Here is an 18,864-nt window from a genome sequence, read left to right as displayed (position 1 = left end):
GCAGCAGTTTTGAGATGAGATGAATTCATTAAGGCTAGAGCAGAGGGCATGTGTAGGAACATAATAGGAGATGAAACTAGAAATATACAGAAATCTTCAATGTTAGGATTAAAAGATGGATTTTTTTTTCTTGACAACAGAGTAATTGGAAGGTTTTGGGAATAAAAATCATATTTTTCAATTTATGACTTAGGAAGACAAGTAATAAAAATATGATAGTTGTATGGGAACAGCCTGTTAGAAGTGCCCTTTGAAAAGGGATAAAAGACAGACTGTAGCATTTGTAATAGGAATAGAAAAGTGGGGAATGAGAAGAGAGACACTGAAAGAATGGAATTGGCAAGCCTCAACAGTCGTAAAAATGAAGATAAAGCTGGAGGAGAAATTGGTCATGATGGCACTGTTTCTCAAGTTGATGGCTGTAGATGAATTCCCTCCTTTCCAATAATTTTACACTTCACAATTTATATCAATAACTTAGAAACCTACGTCTCCAGTTCTGATTTCTCAAAATATTATCTGTAGTAAATATGTCCAAAGCTGAGTGTGTATTTCCCCCCAAACATGATCTCCAGTATCCCTACCTCAATTAATAGTGTCCCACCCTCTAGTTAACAGTAGCTATTATGTTAGCACCAAATTGAGTTTTCTAACAGTAAAATTTATGTTTCTTTTATGGCAGAGAAGTGCTTAAGAATTTAAATATGTCTAGGATTGACCACCACGTAATACAATTTAATTTGGGGATATTATCAATATCAACAAATACAAGCTTACTGCTATAGGGTATAAATTGAAACCATCAGGCATGTAACACCATTAAATACAATACAAAGCATAAATGCAATAAATATTATAAAAAAGGAAAGAAAAATGTTGCTAGGAAACAAAGGAAAGACCTTATTTTGACAGGGTAGAAATAGACTTCATCAAATAATTGTATTTGAACAGGACTTGAAAATAGAGGTGCGATTTTTCTTTCCATGTTAGCACAAGGCTCACTTAACCTAATATTTATTTAATGAATACCTGAGTCCCACATATAAGAAGATTTATATTAGTTTCTGCTTACTTTATAGGTTATATTTCCTATTTTCTGTGTTTAGGATTCATCACGTTTCATATTGATTGTAAGGCTTCCACAAGATAACTTTTCACCACATAATGAAATTGGTAGATGATGATCACATACCTAGTCTCTGTTTGATTGGCGCCCTGGGTTAAAATTCTTTCCTTATATTCTGTTTGATATATATCTCCTAGATATATGTCTATTATTTTAGACAATGGATCAGATCACAAACAATGATTTTTCAAAAAGCAAAACAAAATAAATTATGCTTAGATTGTCCAGAATTACCCCTCATGTATGTGTGTCTGCATGTACATACAATTTGGGTTGGAGAATCAAAGAAAAAAAAAAGTGTTACTATGGTTAAAAGAAAAGCTAGAGGGGAAGATAATTGCAATTTTAACAAGTTGTAAATTAGCAACAACAATAAAACTACATTGACTAACCGTATTTAAGATTTCATGAAGTATTAATAGAGGTAAAAAGTTGTATATTTCTCTTTTACATAGTTGATTTATACAGTTGAAGTCAACTAGTTATATCTACCTAACAGGACTAGAGCAAATGGAATGACTATCCCATTTGCTCCTAATTTGTTCTAATAATTAGACCGCTTGAAGAACATGGTGGATGCAAAATAAACATATTTCCATGTTTATTTCTAGGACTAGAATGTATTTTGACTTAATAAAATACACCAATCTCAGTATATTTCCTCAGGTCTAAAAAGACATATCAACATAATTTTGAACTGTTCAGGGAATTTTTAAAAAACTTAACTGGCATAAAATAGTGCATGGTGTGTTACATCCTCAGTTGTCCCAAATCTTCCTGTTCAGATCACAGCAGGATTTTTTAGTCATGGATACAGATTTTTCCTGGATTACCTCAGAAATTCTTTAGGGTCCACAAAATGTGGGAGGTAGAGGATCTCTAAGGGCATTTCTAGGGTCAGCAGCTTAGAAAAGCTTTAGAGCTTTACAGAGTTGTATATGAGGTGACTGAATTAAAACCAAAACTTTAATTAATAACTCCGGAACTTTCACATGACCCTAGAGCAACACATGTGGAGGGTTTTAACCTTATTCGTGAGGGAATTGCAACATTAGCTCAAAACCCCCTGTCCCACTGTTATAACTTACACAAAAGACTTGTTTTTAAAGACAGAAGCTTTTGTTTGAGATAGAAATTAAAACTCAAAATCTCAAGGTCAGTCAACCTGATGTTATTAAACTTATGTGCAGCTGAATCATCTTCTGTGGGTTTTGAGGTAATAATAAGCAGCGATAAAACATAGATAGTTTGCATGAGGAAGACAAATTAGACTTGGCAAAATAAACCCAGTATAACCATACCCTTTAGTACAAAGAAATCCAATTGCCTGTCTTAAAAAATAATAATTCATCTGAGATTAAATAAAGCCTGGAGTAGATCATTAACGCACCATGAGTATTCATGTCAGTCAATCTGCTCTTCAATCACGTAATTGATTATATATTTTCTGAAGTGGACAACATTTAAAAAGAGGAATGCCTCGAAAATCATCTTCCAAACTTGGTATCAACACCAGAGAAAATCAATATCTGCCACTTAGTGTTAGGCCAGATAGTGAGTGGGGCCAGTAAGTACGGTAGTGGTGGTAGTGAGTTTCCCCTAATGTGTCTGAACGGACTGGCTTCACTGAGCACATCTGTACTTCCCGAGGACTCTGCAGATGCCCCCTCGCTTTAGCAGAAGAGCATTTAGATAGGAGAGATCAGAATGTAATTAGATTTTAGGGCAGTGCCCGATCTAAAGAAGCGTCCCTCTGCATGGTGGCTAGTTGAAATAACGTGTGTGCACTCTTATTTGTCACGTCTTAGTTGGATGTATTGGACAGACTGGGAGGAAGATGAAATAGATGACAGCGTGGGAAGGATCGAGAAGGCCTGGATGGACGGCTTCAATCGGCAGATTTTTGTGACTTCAAAGATGCTGTGGCCAAACGGTTTAACTCTGGACTTTCACACCAACACATTATACTGGTGTGACGCCTATTACGATCATATTGAAAAAGTGTTTTTGAATGGAACTCACAGGAAGGTAAAAGACAAATACTGCTGTTTTTTTTTTTTTAAACTCACAGGCTTCTTCTTCACAGAGCCTTGTTGTGTTGTGTTAAAAATACTTTCAAGTTTATTTTTACCCCTCTGAGGTGCTGCCAGTAGCCTCTGTGGGGTGGCTAACGGAGGCTGAGCATTAAGTAGTGCATCTGGCGCTTGCCTCCGGGAGACCAGGACCAGCTCACTGTGGTATGCCAGGATTTGTGGGATTTTAAAAAGAAGCTCTCAGGATATCAGAGCTGTTTTAAAATACAGTTTTTCTCCATTATTTATGAGTCTGCTATGACCAAGCAACCCAACTCTATTCAAGCATCTTTAATATTTGCAGGTGAAACTTAACCTGTATATTATGAAAAAGTAATTATAGTGCATTTATTTAAACAAAGAACTTCATGACAGTGGGAATCGAAACACAAAAATGAACTGGACTTCAAGCCTATTGCTATGAATAAATATCAACTCCCCCCTGCCTCTTTTGGTAGGATTGTTGTAAAACGATTTTGAAATTCTTGGGTTAAATGGAGGATGGAGTTGACTGTGTGCCAACAGAGGCAATGTTGACAAAACATCACCTCTACATTTTATAATAACCTGAGTGCATATAACATTATAAACTGACTTCAACTGTTTAGTGAAACAATAGAAAATGGAATGTTAGAAGTTATCAAAATGCTTCCATTGATACTATACTCCTTCTTTATGGAAAGAAAGACTGCACAGTTGGCCAAGCCTACTCATTATGAATTCTGTTTGAGAAATAAACAGTACAATTATCAGTTAAGACTACTTCAATCATTGGTTGACTCTAGCCGTGCTTTTAAAATTTTTCCCCAAATAGTAAAATTGATTGGCCTTTAACCTAATGTCAATACTTAACAGGTGTCAAATAAATATGTATGACTCCTTTAAAGATATTAATATGTACACCACATAGATAACATTGTAATGGCTAGCATATTTTAGCCTTCATTGAGGTGAGAACATAAAGGTAAAAAACTGTCTTAATCAGTATATGAATATGTGATATGAAAAATTCAGATAAAAGGAGCAAATATTGAATTTCTAACTCCACATTGTTTAGATAATTTCTTCAATTCTTTAATATTAAATGGAGTGACTACAAAATGCTTTTTCATATTGTATACAATAACATTTTATAACTGATGAGTGGTGAAAGGTTATTATTATTGGAGGTGTGATTCCTTATTCCTCTTCCACAAGCCTCCATGTGAAACAGCACATATCACATGATTGTTCCAGTTAAACAAAAACAAAATACAACTAGAATGTAAAGAATATACTAAGGAAACCAGAACTGAAATTAGCCAATGAGTCTTGTTTATCTACTTACTACTAATAAATGTTTCTATGTTCAAAATGAAAATCTTTACCTCCCTCCCTGTCATTTCCTAGATTTCTTCAATTTGCATTGGCCCAATTAAGTAGGAGAATGCCTTTCACTCCCAATGTTGTAAGGCCATGTTTATTCTTGGCTGTTGGATAAGCAATATCACAATACACATAATGACACTAATTGCTCAAACCAGTTTCTATTCCAGGTTATGATACTGGAATATCATAAGGAAAAGAGAAGGAAAGAGTGTCAGGCAAAGTCATTTTAATGTTTGTATTTCTTGACCATATGAGTAATGCCATATATGAGAGGATGTAAATGGATGAAATACAAATGATCTCCTTCAAAGAACATGTCCTAAAAACAGAAAAATACACTCACATTGTGAAATCCATTTTTCAAATATACTGAAAGAAAATGAGCTAAGATATTAGTTAGATCATTATCTGATATACTTACTTGAATATCATTTTCTCTAAATATTTAGTTATGTTTGTAAAGGTCTGTTCTGATTTTTCACAGTGTGTTTATATTTTACAGATTGTTTACAGTGGGAAAGAGTTGAACCATCCTTTTGGACTGTCACATCATGGGAATTATGTGTTCTGGACTGATTATATGAACGGTTCCATTTTTCAACTAGATTTGATAACGAACGAGGTGACATTACTGAGGCGTGAAAGACCACCCCTGTTTGGGCTTCAGATTTATGATCCACGAAAGCAACAAGGTATTAAAAACCATATAAAATTTCTTCTGAGTTTTACCTACAGTAATACTTCACAGTATTTGCAAAAGGTTTTATTTTGACAGTGTCACTGAAGTTTTATGATGAAAGGTATCTAGTCACTCCAAAGTCAATCAAATCTTAGATTTTGTTACCATAAACATTCCTTATTTATTGTTCAAAATAGCCTAAGCAAGTAACTGGGAATTCTATTTGAGTGAAGTTCAAGGATTTCTCCAAATGCTTCTTATTTTCATGTCATCTTCATGTTATTTAGAGTAAAGAAGACTGAAGAAGACTGTTATTTAAAGTAAAAAAGAAAAAAATCCACTAATGTTTTAAAGATTAAGGTTGTGAGCAGTGGGAAAAACTTTCCATGGGAAAGGATTATTATGTGAAAATATTTTAAAATAAGTCATACTATGAAGAGAGTGTTGTAAAAATTATATTAGTACATGTATCTGATTAGTTTCATGTCCTTTTAAGGAAGGAATGTTTAATTATTTTAGATGTTACAAAAGGGAAATAATCTACCATGATATCCATGTCTTATTAAAATCAGGTAATATTATTTTATGTTTTACCTACATGAGTTATTAATATTTATTAGGCCATCTACAAATTGCATGACTCAGAATTTAGGTATTAAACAAAGAAAGCAACTTAGTAAATTATGTGGTAGACTTTTGTTATGAATCTAAATAGTTACCGTTCCTTTTATTTTTGGAAATATTCTTGTGAAAATTTAATGAGCATGCATTTCAATAAATTTAGGATGAAAAAATAATATCCTGAGTTTTTCAATGCATATATTGTCAATAGAAAGTTATCTAGTAGTAAGAGATTTTTTAAAGATATTTCAGCTAACTCAGAGATTTTAAAAGCAAATTATCTCATTGAAGTTTTTTTTTTTTCCTGCTGTATTAAAATTGCCTCATTGGGATACAAATGCAATTTTATAAAATAATGGAGGTATATAGAGTGAGAAATTTCAATAGTAATGAAAGATAAATATCTTTAAAAAGAATAAAAGTGAAATTATTTGAGGTGGTATAAACTATTTTTGGACAAGTAATGAAGAATAGTGACAACCATCAAGATAGATAAAATGGTAATATTTTCTATTATATTCATGTCTATCCTGCTCCTTACCCCTCCCTTCCTCAACCATTATTGAGTGTCTACCCAGAACTGGAGGCAAGACCCTGAAAAGGGACAACTCTTCTCATCTCCTGAGGGACTTCCTTTCCTGATTGTTGTTCCCTCTAATTTCACAATCATTGGTTTCCTGGATTTTATTACAGTAACCAGTATAAAATCCCATTTCCCATTTCCATTCTCTTTAGAAATTGTTAATCTGGAATGTCATTGCTGAACTCCTTCTAGCCAAGTTCCATGATGTTTTCAGAATCTTCATTTTCTTCAAACTTCTAGTTGCTTTAGAAAGTTGATGAACTAAATGCAACATGTGAGATAAGAAATACATGACTTACTGTAAAATGGTCTTGGTCTCAAATCAAGCTTCCAACACTTTTTCTTCTGAAACTTTAGACATATCATAAAAGATATAATAAAGATAAATGCTTTCTTCATGAAATTCCTATAAGGATTAAATAACTATTTAATTGTGATTCCTTGGAAAATATGTAGGAGGCACATGTGTACCTCCCACACATTTTATATTAATTTTCCTTTATCATTTCTCTATAATGAGGCATTTTGTTAAAATCCCCTTTCATATAAAAATGTTAAATAACTATTCAAAGGAACAATGTATCACAATCATATACAATGAAACACATGCCTCTGATAGGACTATGTGGAATGTACTCTTGTATTTCATGAGGAAATATGCCTGGTGTTCTAGACGATTCCATTGATGTATAATTGTTCAATGCTATCTCTTGGATGGGCAGTGTTTTTTTAAAGTGCTTTTTAAAAATTTTCTATTAAAGGCACATTAAAATGAAAGCTTAGCCCTAATTACTAAACTCTTTATACAGCCTTTATTGTAGAAACCATTTTGTTCTGTCTTACTGAAAGAATATGTTTGCACAAATTGATTGATTATTTTTCATAAACTTAGGTGAAATAATCAATTAGTTTGAGTTTTCTACCCAGTCTTCTTGTAGCTAAGGAATGAGTAGTACTTAGTGGGTCTTTTGAATAGGTAATAGAGTATGGAGAGGATGTCTGGCCAACATATTTTTAATTTAGTCAATAGACATTGAAATTGGATAATCTACTTAGGATCTAAATTTTTAATACCTTTTTTACGAAATCAATCAGAATAGGTAGATTACAAAGCAAAATGCACTCAGGTGTTCAAATGCAGACATGTTATCTAACTATATTATAATTTTCTCTCATGAGAAAGAAAATGGTATTTCTCTTTGCATCTTGTGAACATCAGATATTAATAAATATTTAGAAACACATAATCAGTGGCACTCAAACTTTGGTTACATGCTATCTTGTTAGACTGTTTTTCTAAGAATAAAATAGCTGTAATTGAACAGAAAACCAGCTTTCTAGATAAGTACAGATCACTATTTCTTCATGGAATGTGATAAACTAGTCTTATATAGCCTGATATTTTCTCTGTCTGAGAGACTATGGTATATGACTATATAACTTATATAAACTTATATGTAGTATTTATACATGTATCTGTGAATATACACACACACACACACACACACACACATATATATATATATATATATATATATATATATATATATATATATAATGTATACACACACACACATATATATACCTAGATGCTAGATAATCTCTCACACACACACACACATACACACATACACACACACACACACATGCTCTACCCCATAGGAATACCATGAAAAATATCCAGGAATGGTATTAATGTAACATTCATATTCATATTAATGTAACACCTAAACTCTTTTAGACTTGGTGTCAGAAAATTAGTCAGCTAATTTGACCTCTCCCGGTCAGAAGAGACTCTTATCAAATTATTTGTTAATATAGCAGCTAACTTCAGGAAGGTAGATATATAACCATACTGAACAGAACGCTACCCTTAGGAATGAATTCCTAAGTAATGCCAAAACACTTTTTTTTCTCATATGCTACTGTTGCTTCTTCTGATTTTAATTGATAAACTTTCCTTCTTTTTCATTTACATTAGGTATCTAGAAGAATTGTTAAAATCTTCTCCTGAAATTTCTCGGATAAATTATAGCAATTGTATAAAACTAACACACTTTTACCTGTTTATTCTCTAGGTTCAAAAGCACACTTTTATTTTTCCCACATGTTTTAGAGAATGAGATCATCAAAACTAAGTGCAATATCTAAAAAGGGTTAATGAATAGTTTCTTATATAGAATTAAAAATAATAGATTAGCTTCTATGCCAAATATATTCAATTTATTAGCTAATAATTAACTGTAATTCTAACTACCAGAAAATGGGCTAACTATTCTTATTTGAATCTCACTGAAGATGTTTAAGGTAGATATTATGATTTCTGTTGTGCATATGAAAAACCCAAGGATCAGGTAGATGTAACCATTTAACCCCAGGAAACAATGAGACAGGAATAAACTGAGATTCAGGTTCAGGTTTGTCTGACCAAAAAGTGTTTTTACGTGTCTAATTTATGTGGCCAAATTTATGAAAATTATATAAAACTACTATACTTTTAAATAGAAGGAAAAGAGTATGTCTTTTCTCTAGTCATTGCAGTTTTGTCATTGATAAATTTTTATTCAAAACTTTTTTAAAAAAATATAAAGTTCTTGATTACCTTATAGAACCCAGGATTCAGAGATCTTATATTACAAAGCACTAGTATAACAGACACAGTGATTTTTATTTAATATATGACTTGTTTATTAACCACGTTATTGTGAAGGTCTACTAAGATTTACATTTAGTGATAGGGATATCATCACAAAATTTGTGTTTCTTTCCAAATTTTCCATTTTGGAAATAATCACCATAAAAAAATAACCCAAAAGAGTAATTAGGCTCTTGATAGAATTAATGCATTTGCATGCATGTGTGCCCACAGACCCCCCTACACACAGAGGCACACACACCCCACACAAAGTAGCTTCAAAGCAAGGCGAATGTAAACAAAATTTTCAATGAGTATATAATCTTACAAGAGAGAAAAGACACATTTTATCCTTTTCTGGGATTGACTGACATCATTCAAAGTTTATTCTTCTGAAATTATCCTAGATGAAATCAGGATCTGGACTGAGAATCCCATTCTACTGGTTTTATCCAACTTTTAGAATGAGTGTAAAGTCTAATTTCTCTTCCAGACTACAAGTCAAGCTGTCTCTCCATCAAGTAGGATAAAGAAAATCTCCATCAGTTTATTTGTTTCCTATTAGGTGCAGAGACTTCTAGCTTCACATGTGATAGAACTCTGAGAAGTGAAGAGTCCCAGGAAGCATATAGAAAGGGGGATTCTTCTCCTCACCATTCTGATGACGATCTAGATAAAATGAAACAGTGGGATTCCTTTGTGGTGATGATTTACATATTCTGGCATTTGCTAGAAATAAAAGATACTTTATTAACAAAAGTTAAATTACTAAGGTCTATAAACAGCCATATTTTACTTTATTTTATTATTTTATTTGAGTATAGTTGACACATAATGTTACATTCATTTCAGGTGTACAATTTAGTGACTTGATAAGTGTATACATTATACTAATGTTTACCACAAGGATAGCTGCCATCTGTCCCATTACATTGCTATTAAAATATAATTCACTGTATTTCTTATGCCCTGCTTCTTATTCCTATGACTTAGTCATTCCATAACTGGAGGCTCATATTTCCTTCTCCCCTTCACCCATTTTGCCCATTCACCCACCCCGTTCCCTCTGGAAACCATCAGTTCTCTCTATAGTTCTAATTCTGCTTTTTGTTTATTCATTTTTTAAAGATTTCATTTATGAGTGGAATCATATAGTATTTGTCTTTCTCACTCTGACTTATTTTACTTAGCACAATACATTCTAAGTCCATCCATGTTGTCTCCAATGGCCAGATCTCACCCTTTTATGGTTGTATCATATTCCTCTGTGTGTGTGTGTGTGTGTGTGTGTCTCTGTGTGTGTGTGTCTGTGTGTGTCTGTGTGCACACACCACATTTTCCTTATCCATTTGTCTGTTGATGTACACTTTGATTGCTTCCATGTCTTGGCTATTGTAAATAATGCTATAATAAACATATGGTGCATATATCTTTTTGAGTTAGTAAGCACTGATATTTTAATATGGGCTTGTAAAATGTTTTCATATATCATTTGTGTCTTTATTACTGTTCTTTGACAGTTATGATACATTTTAAATAATCTACCTTGAAATGCAAACTATGTAGACAGAGTATATGTATACTTACATGCCAATGAGACAAGCCCCTTTATCTTCTTAAAACAGACTTATATATATCAACATACTTGTACCTTGTATCTATACACCCAAATTATTGTTTCTGTCATATTGCTAACTAAAATTCTTTCATTCATTCATCAACTAGTGTTTATCAAACACTCTTCTAGTGCCAGATTCTATAAAGGGTAGAATAATTCCACTTCTCTTAACTAACATGTTGGGGGAAAAAAAGAACAAAGATTTTGGCCCAAACAGACCACTATCTTGAACTTAATTTTAAAAGTTAATTCTCATTTATTTTCCTTGAATATTTGATTCTTTTAAAACTATTTGCTTCCACAGTAATTTAATCTAGGATTTCATTATGTTGTTTTCCCTCTTGTTTTTTCTGTCCTTTATTGATTTAATTTTATTTTGTCACATATAAAGAAGTTAAGAGTAAGAGCATGAATTTTAGATTGAGAAAAATCCATGTTTCTAATTATTTAAAAATAATGAGGTTAATAAATAATAATCCTTATTCTAAATCTTTATTTTTAATAAGGATTATTAATTTCTAGGCATTAGAAAAGGCATTTAAACTATATCTCACCAGTAGTCCCATCTGTAAATGATATAAACCTACCTTAGAAGTTTATTATAAAAATTGAATTAAATTAAATATATATGTATAAAGAAAAAGAAAGAAAGAAAAAAAAAAGGAAAGAAAGAAAGAAGCTATCCCTGGCATTGATGATTATGGATTTCCAATAATGATAACTATCAATGTGTTAATGAACACTCTTTCACTGATATTTATGTATACAATTTTTAATGCTGTTTATAGTCACTAAATCATATTTTCAAGACAATATTTTTACATGAAAAGTTTTGCAACCTACTAGAAACTCAAAGACTGCCACATGAGCTGTACCTAAAATATGTTGAAGTAATAAATTCAAAAACATTTTCAGACGCTGCTAAGAAAATAAAGATCGAGGCAATTCCCATGAGAGATATGGAATTATTCAAATTAATTTAGATTTTGGATTTCTATCATGACTAATATATAGTATTCACAGGAAGGGAATATATTTAAAATTTTGAGTAATGTTAATTTATTTCTAAGTACTTAAATGTCATATTCAACGGGAATGGTAAGCATGAGTCATGCTATTAAAATATGATATTTAGCATATATTTTTAATATGAAAATGTGTCATGATATATTGCTTTCAGTACTTCCCTATTTTTTACTGTTTTAAATTCTTCATATACTTCTCAAAATATTTTGATTAAATCAACTTTTCAAGAATCTGAACGTTACTAAAATAATGAATATACAGTTTAACCCTGTACATAATATACATAGCATATTCAGAACACCTAAGTATCCAATGAAGTATTACATTTTTATCCTATAGTTATGGAATAAACATGGCTATATCTGGAAACTACTTGGAAAACCTCTGCATTCCTTACTGGAAAAAACGTGAACTAAGCTTCATTATCCTCTGAGTTTGAAAATTGATACTAAAACTTGAATTATTAACTTCCTTAGCTTTCAAGTATATTTTTACTTTTCATAAACACAGCAAATTTAATTTACTTCTCATAATAATGGAAGGAAATGATTATGTACCTCAGGTTGTTTCTTCTGATCTGTGAACACACAAGATAATCTATGGGAATGAGTTAAATATTTATTGCATATAGCAACATTTTGATAGTTTTTGTTCGTTTGTGTCATTTTTTAACTCATTCCTTAATATTCTCTACCCAGCACACCCAAACCCTGAGGCCCACAGTACAATAATCTCATCTGTCCCTTTAGTCACATTTTTGGCACTTGTGCTTTGACTGCAAATGCACCTTGTATTGTCATATTATTTTGTTGTATGCCTCTGAGTAATTAAAAACTATTTTTAATGTTTAAGTCAGATTTTTTCTGATATAATCAAAATGTTATTTATTAATACCTTGAAAATGCAACAGTGTAAAATGGCCTGACATTTACTCTGCTAGTTGAATTGCTAGTGTTATAGAGTTCTTTGTAACATTCTGCAGGTATACATCTAAGTAAATATACTTTCTTCCTTGCCTTTCCGTCTTGTCATCAAAATGGTGATTACCTATATTGTATAGAATCTCCAACCTTTTCAAAATTTTTTGTCAGTTTTATTTTAGTTTCCAAGGTTGTCTCACAAATGTTCATGGATAATATCTTTGTGAATCTACCAGGCTTTATTGATGTCTGTTGCATACCTCATCAGTGCCTCTGCTGGTTAGGTCTACTGGGATGGTCCACTGGGACAACACTTCTACTCTTGTGCGTGTACATTCTGCTGGTACTAACAAGGCTGTTCATTTTGAAGGTTTCACAGATAACCTGTGTTCCTTAACAAGAAGGAAGAATATTCCACCCCTTTCCCCTGTGCTCATTTGTTTTCTGTTTACTCGGTATCCAAAATCTAAGTGTTAGTGATCCACTTTAGAAAGAAATCAGATTTGAATACACTAGGTCTAATCTGCTCTCCTGGACAGACATCATCATGTCATGTAACCTTCCTCTGTCCTGGTACTTATCTGCACACATACCTCTATCTCTTTTAACCAACGTGAAAGTCCTTTTACTTCCCAGAGCATCATATATTTTTAAATGTTTCTGAATTTTATTTAGGGTTCAGTAGGTATCCTGACTACTATGAATATGTAATATACATATGCATATATATATATATGCAGACATTTTTATGCCTACATATGTCTCCTAGAAAAAATGTGAACTTGAACTGGCTAACTTTGGATAGAATCAGAGTTCTCTGACATATTCACTTTCCTCCTTTTGCAGGTGACAATATGTGCCGAGTAAATAACGGGGGCTGTAGTACACTGTGCTTGGCTATTCCAGGAGGCCGAGTATGTGCTTGTGCTGATAATCAACTTTTAGATGAAAATGGGACAACTTGCACATGTAAGTTTTGTTTGTTAGTTACACTCATTGATTACACATGTCATTTTGAAGAATAAAAGCAGGTGAAACCAAAGGAATTAAAATCAACTTGGAAAGAGAAATTCAGATAATCACTTAGGTATAATTCTCGTTAGATTACAAATAATTACTGAATTAATTTATATTAAAAATGGTTTAATAATGCTGAAGTTTTCCAGAGCATTTGCAATTACTGCTTAATAGTTTATAGATAAATAAATACAGTTTAGTAATAAGATATACATATATAAAATATTTTATATTTATTTATATATGTTATATAAGTTTATGTATATTATATATATAGTTTATATATATAGTTTATGTATATGCTGTATATAAAATATATAATAGTTTAGTTATATATATATATATATATATATATATATATATATATATATATATACACCACAGAAGAAAATGTTTCATAAAATTGTTAAGGACCTTCACCATTAGGACAAGCTCAGTTATTTATCTTTGTAGAAGAGAAAAGGAAGAGGCAAAAAAGAGACCTAGGGAAATCCTAGACTTTATCAAAATACTGCAGTAATTGGATTGATTGACCTGGATTAAAGGCACTTTATTAACATTTACTGACCTTCCTCAATCTACTGCATCTTGTTGTTCCAATGTGACCCTTTTGAAATTGGTTCTCTTTATACATATCAAGTCCCTTCACCATAGCAATAGGAACAATGCTATGTATGTATTGAATGCTATAGAAGTGTATCTGAAATGTTTGATCTTGAATTGCATGCTATTCATGATTCTTCAGAGAAACAGAATTTAGAAGATGTAAATAAATAGAAAGAGATTTATTATGAGGAATAGGCTCATGCACTTACGGAGGCTGACAACTCTCAATATCTGCAGTCAGCAAGTTGGAAACTGAGAAGTACCAATGGTGTAGTTCCAGTCTGAATGCTGTAGGTTGAAGACCCAAGAAGAGCCAGTGTTTCAACTGGAGTCTGAAGGCAGGAAAAAAGCAGTGTCCCAGTTCAAGGCAGTCAGGCAGAAAGAATTCCTCTTACGTGCAGGAAGGTGGGCCTTTACGTTTGATTCAGGCCTTCAACTGATTGAGGGCCACTCACTTGCTTAATTTAGTCTACAGATTCCAATGTTAACACTCTCAAAGACACACCCAGAATGATATTTGACCAAACGTCTGAGCACTCTAAGGCCTACTCAAGTTGACACATAAAATTAACCATCACAAATTATTAAATAATACATAAATAAATGTATTTTTTCATCAGTTATAATGCTTGTCTCGGGGGAGCAGAAGGAGAAATAAGTATAATAAAGAAGATTTCAACTTATCTGAAATGTTTTATTTCTTCTGAAGAAACAATGTGAATATGGCATTTTTACAAATGATTTAGCACACAGTAAGATTTGAGAAATATACAGAAAAAATTTAAGTGGAAAATCCACCCATTTTGCCACTATTCAGCAATAAACTACTAAGACATTTTCATGTTGTTCCTTATAATTATATAACCCTGGAGGTTATTATTTTTTACTACTAATATTAATCATAGGTAAAATTTATTGAATTCTTACATAAGATGTGGGACTTTATGAGAAATTTTCATGATTCTCATTAGCCCTTACAATAATCATATAAGGAAGATACTATTATTACCTCATTTTAATATTCAGAATGTAGACTTGAGGGTTAATAACTTTTCATAATTCACATAATTAGTATATAGGACATTTGGAATTTATTTATTTATTTATTTATTATTTTTATTTTTATTTTTTTTATTTTAATGTTTTTCTATTATATTATGTTAGTCACCATACAGTACATCCCCGGTTTCCGTTGTAAAGTTCGATGATACATTAGTTGCATGTAACACCCAGTGCACCACGCAATACGTGCCCTCCTTACTACCCATCACCGGTCTATCCCATTCCCCCACCCCCCCTCCCCTCTGAAGCCCTCAGTTTGTTTCTCATAGTCCATAGTCTCTCATGCTTCATTCCCCCTTCTGATTACCCCCCTTTCTTTATCCCTTTCTTCCCCTACCGATCTTCCTAGTTCTTATGTTCCATAGATGAGAGAAATCATATGATAATTGTCTTTCTCTGCTTGACTTATTTCACTTAGCATTATCTCCTCCAGTGCCATCCATGTTGCAGCAAATGTTGAGAATTCGTTCTTTCTGATAGCTGAGTAATATTCCATTGTATATATGGACCACAACTTCTTTTTTTTTTAATGATTTTTTATTATATTATGTTAGTCACCATACAGTACATCCCCGGTTTCCGATGTAAAAGTTCGATGATTCATTAGTTGCATATAACACCCAGTGCACCATGCAATACGTGCCCTCCCTACTACCCATCACCGGTCTATCCCATTCCCCCACTCCCCTCCCCTCTGAGGCCCTCAGTTTGTTTGGAATTTAGACCCCAAATTATTTTGTTTTGGAGATAGAATTCTTAGTTATGTTGCAATTTTACACAGTTTGGATCATACCACAGTATCATTTACTTTGTGCTTTATTTTTACTTAATAGGAGCATAAGCGTCTTATCATGTTACTAAACATTCTTTGTAAACACAATTTTTAAACCATTTATCTTCATTTTTCGACTTGATGTTTTTTGTTATTTCTGATGTATTGTTATAGGCTATTTGTGTATTTCTTTATTGTTTATGATCCCTTCTGTAGTTTACCATATAGTCCACGGTCAATTTGTTACATTTTCTTTTTTAAGCATTTGGAATAATACCACCAGTTTTAAATTCTCTTATTATTATTTTGAATTTTAACTATTTGAGACGAGGACTTTGGCTTTCTTTATACTATTCTCTTTATCTTCCTCAACTTCATTCCTTATGATAATTTAGGATTTCTGAAAAGGAGTTTTATTTTGAATCATCAATCAGTAAGTCTTTTTATAAAATGTTTTGACAATGTATAGCTAGGTTTTTTTTTAATCAATTTTACAATATTTTCTTTTAGACCTGACTCCGCGCTTCATTGGTTATATTGCTTAGTATTCAAACTTTGGTTCCTCGTTGTTTAATTATTAATTTTCACTGATGTTTAGGATAGATAAAGTATTTCTTGAAGCTGCTTCTCCAAGAAGAGCACAAAGACTGCATAGTGTGGAGTTCCTGTGTTTTCTAAATAGATTTCCTTTGCATTTATATGTGATTGACGATTCTGGATATTAATTCTTGGCTAAACAAAAAATTTCTTCAAAATTCTGGAAATACTATTTAATTTATTCTGGGATAATATACTCGAGAGTAGAAATATGAATTTTACTTCTCTGGGCAAACTTTTTTTCATTGTTAGCAGGGTTTTTAAATTGTCTATTAAGACAATTCCAATAGAACGTAATTAACTGAAGTATACATTCTTTGAGTCATCGGGTGGTTTCCTTCCTTTGTTCTGTAGTATTATTTTTTAATTTCTATTTTGTTATTTATCTATCATCAGAAGAGAAGAGATCTGTCAAGACCAATGTTATCTTGGGTATTGAGAGGGAAAAAAGGTATAGTTTATATGTACATTTCCTAGTTCAATTTTCAGTATCTACCACAGATTCATCTGAAGTTATTTTTCTGGTATAAAATGAGATTTTTTGCTCTTCCAGACAGACATTTTGAATAGAAGAAATGTGTGCGTGTACACACATGCACACATCCACACAGACAGACACATACATGGTAACTTTTATGGACCCCCACCAAGTGTCATCCTGCCTTTGCTCTACCCCCAGATTTCCTCTCAAGCATGGAAGGTAACAGTGCAAGTATCTCCTTTTTTGATAGGCACAAACCTTAGTCAGTGCTGCAGGAGCAAAGGGTCTCTCTTTTTACCTAAAGATAGATAGACTTATTCAATTTTTATGGTATAAGTTAGGGAAGCTTCTGGATGAATATTTAAATCTTGTCCTATAGGTCTTGCAAAAAAGTCAAAATTCCCTTAAGATAGTGTCAGTTGAATGATCAAGAGGCTGAGTTTTTAAGGATCTTGTGAGTTTTTATCCTTCATCTTAGTTTTCATAGCGGGAAGTTGGAGGGAGAGTGTATACATCAGATAGATATATCTAGATGGTTTTTTAAGCTTGAGATGTTCTAATTAGTTCTTTAATTTTAATTGTGTGAATCATAATTATCTGGATCATTGACATCCAAATTATCTTTTCTATTTCCTTCATTCTATGCCCCATTAAAAATTTATGGATTTCTTATGAGTTGGCAAATCTATATCTATGTCGATATTGATATAGAAAAGATACTGACCATTGGATATCTCTGTGTAAATAAAAATTAGGTGACTTTTGGCTTTTAAGGAAATACTATACACAATGTTGGTCATACAGTTATGATAGGAAATTTGTTATCATGACTGGGCACGTGTGAGTATACATCTAGTGAAAGAAATTTTTCTGTGACTATTGGTGTCTTTCTAATATCTGCAATTCATTGATTATGTAACTCCAATGCAAGAAAAAGAGATAGAAAAGAAGATTATTTTATCTATACTTGTTACACTAAACAATGTTAAATCAATAAAACCATCTGTGTTCTTATTTGGGAATTTGTTGTTGCATTTGTCTGTTCTTACAAACAATCCATAGTGTGTTTATATAAATTATTCCAGCTCATATTCCTTTAATGGCAAAAGTTTTTTAAGGATGTTAGTCTTCAGACACATGAAAAAATGCTCAACATCACTCAACATAAGGGAAATACAAATCAAAACCACAATGAGATACCACCTCATACCAGTCAGAATGACTAAAATGAACGATTCAGGAAATAACAGATGTTGGTGAGGATGCAGAGAAAGGGGAACCCTCTTATACTGTTAGTGAGAATGCAAGCTGGTGCAGCCACTCAGGAAAGCAGTGTGAAGGTTCCTCGAAAAAGTTAAAAATAGAACTACCCTACAACCCAGCAATTGCACTTCTAGGTGTTTGTCCAAAGGATACAAAAATAGTGATTTGAAGGAACACAGGAACCCCAATGTTTATAGTAGTAGTGTCCACAATAACCAAAATATAGAAAGAGCCCAGTTGTCTATCAACAGATAAACGGATAAAGAAGATGTGATATATATAATATATATAATGAAATATTACTCAGCCTTCAAAAAGAATAAATACTTGACACTTGCAATGATGTGCATGAACTAGAGGGTACTATACAGAGCAAAATAGGTCTGAGAAAGACAAATTCTATATAATTTCACTCATA

General features: G+C 32.3%; 1 protein-coding gene across 1 annotated transcript in view; it reads left to right on the top strand.

The window, feature by feature from the left end:
- The window catches only part of LOC148110721 (low-density lipoprotein receptor-related protein 1B-like), an 851,096-nt gene that overhangs the window by 736,368 nt on the left and 95,864 nt on the right, over positions 1–18,864 (top strand). The window contains exons 14-16 of the mRNA XM_087861868.1: positions 2,935–3,154; positions 5,069–5,258; positions 13,495–13,617. Of these exons, the coding sequence (XP_087717994.1) occupies positions 2,935–3,154; positions 5,069–5,258; positions 13,495–13,617 (533 nt within the window). The remainder of the gene's footprint in view (positions 1–2,934; positions 3,155–5,068; positions 5,259–13,494; positions 13,618–18,864) is intronic.

Source organism: Ursus americanus, chromosome 1 (genome assembly GCF_024610735.1).
Source record: "Ursus americanus isolate L20-20 chromosome 1, mUrsAme1.1.p, whole genome shotgun sequence".
Classification (NCBI taxonomy): Eukaryota; Metazoa; Chordata; class Mammalia; order Carnivora; family Ursidae; genus Ursus; species Ursus americanus.
The sequence above is the reverse complement of the archived record's forward strand: the minus strand, read 5'-3'. Positions and strand labels throughout refer to the sequence as shown.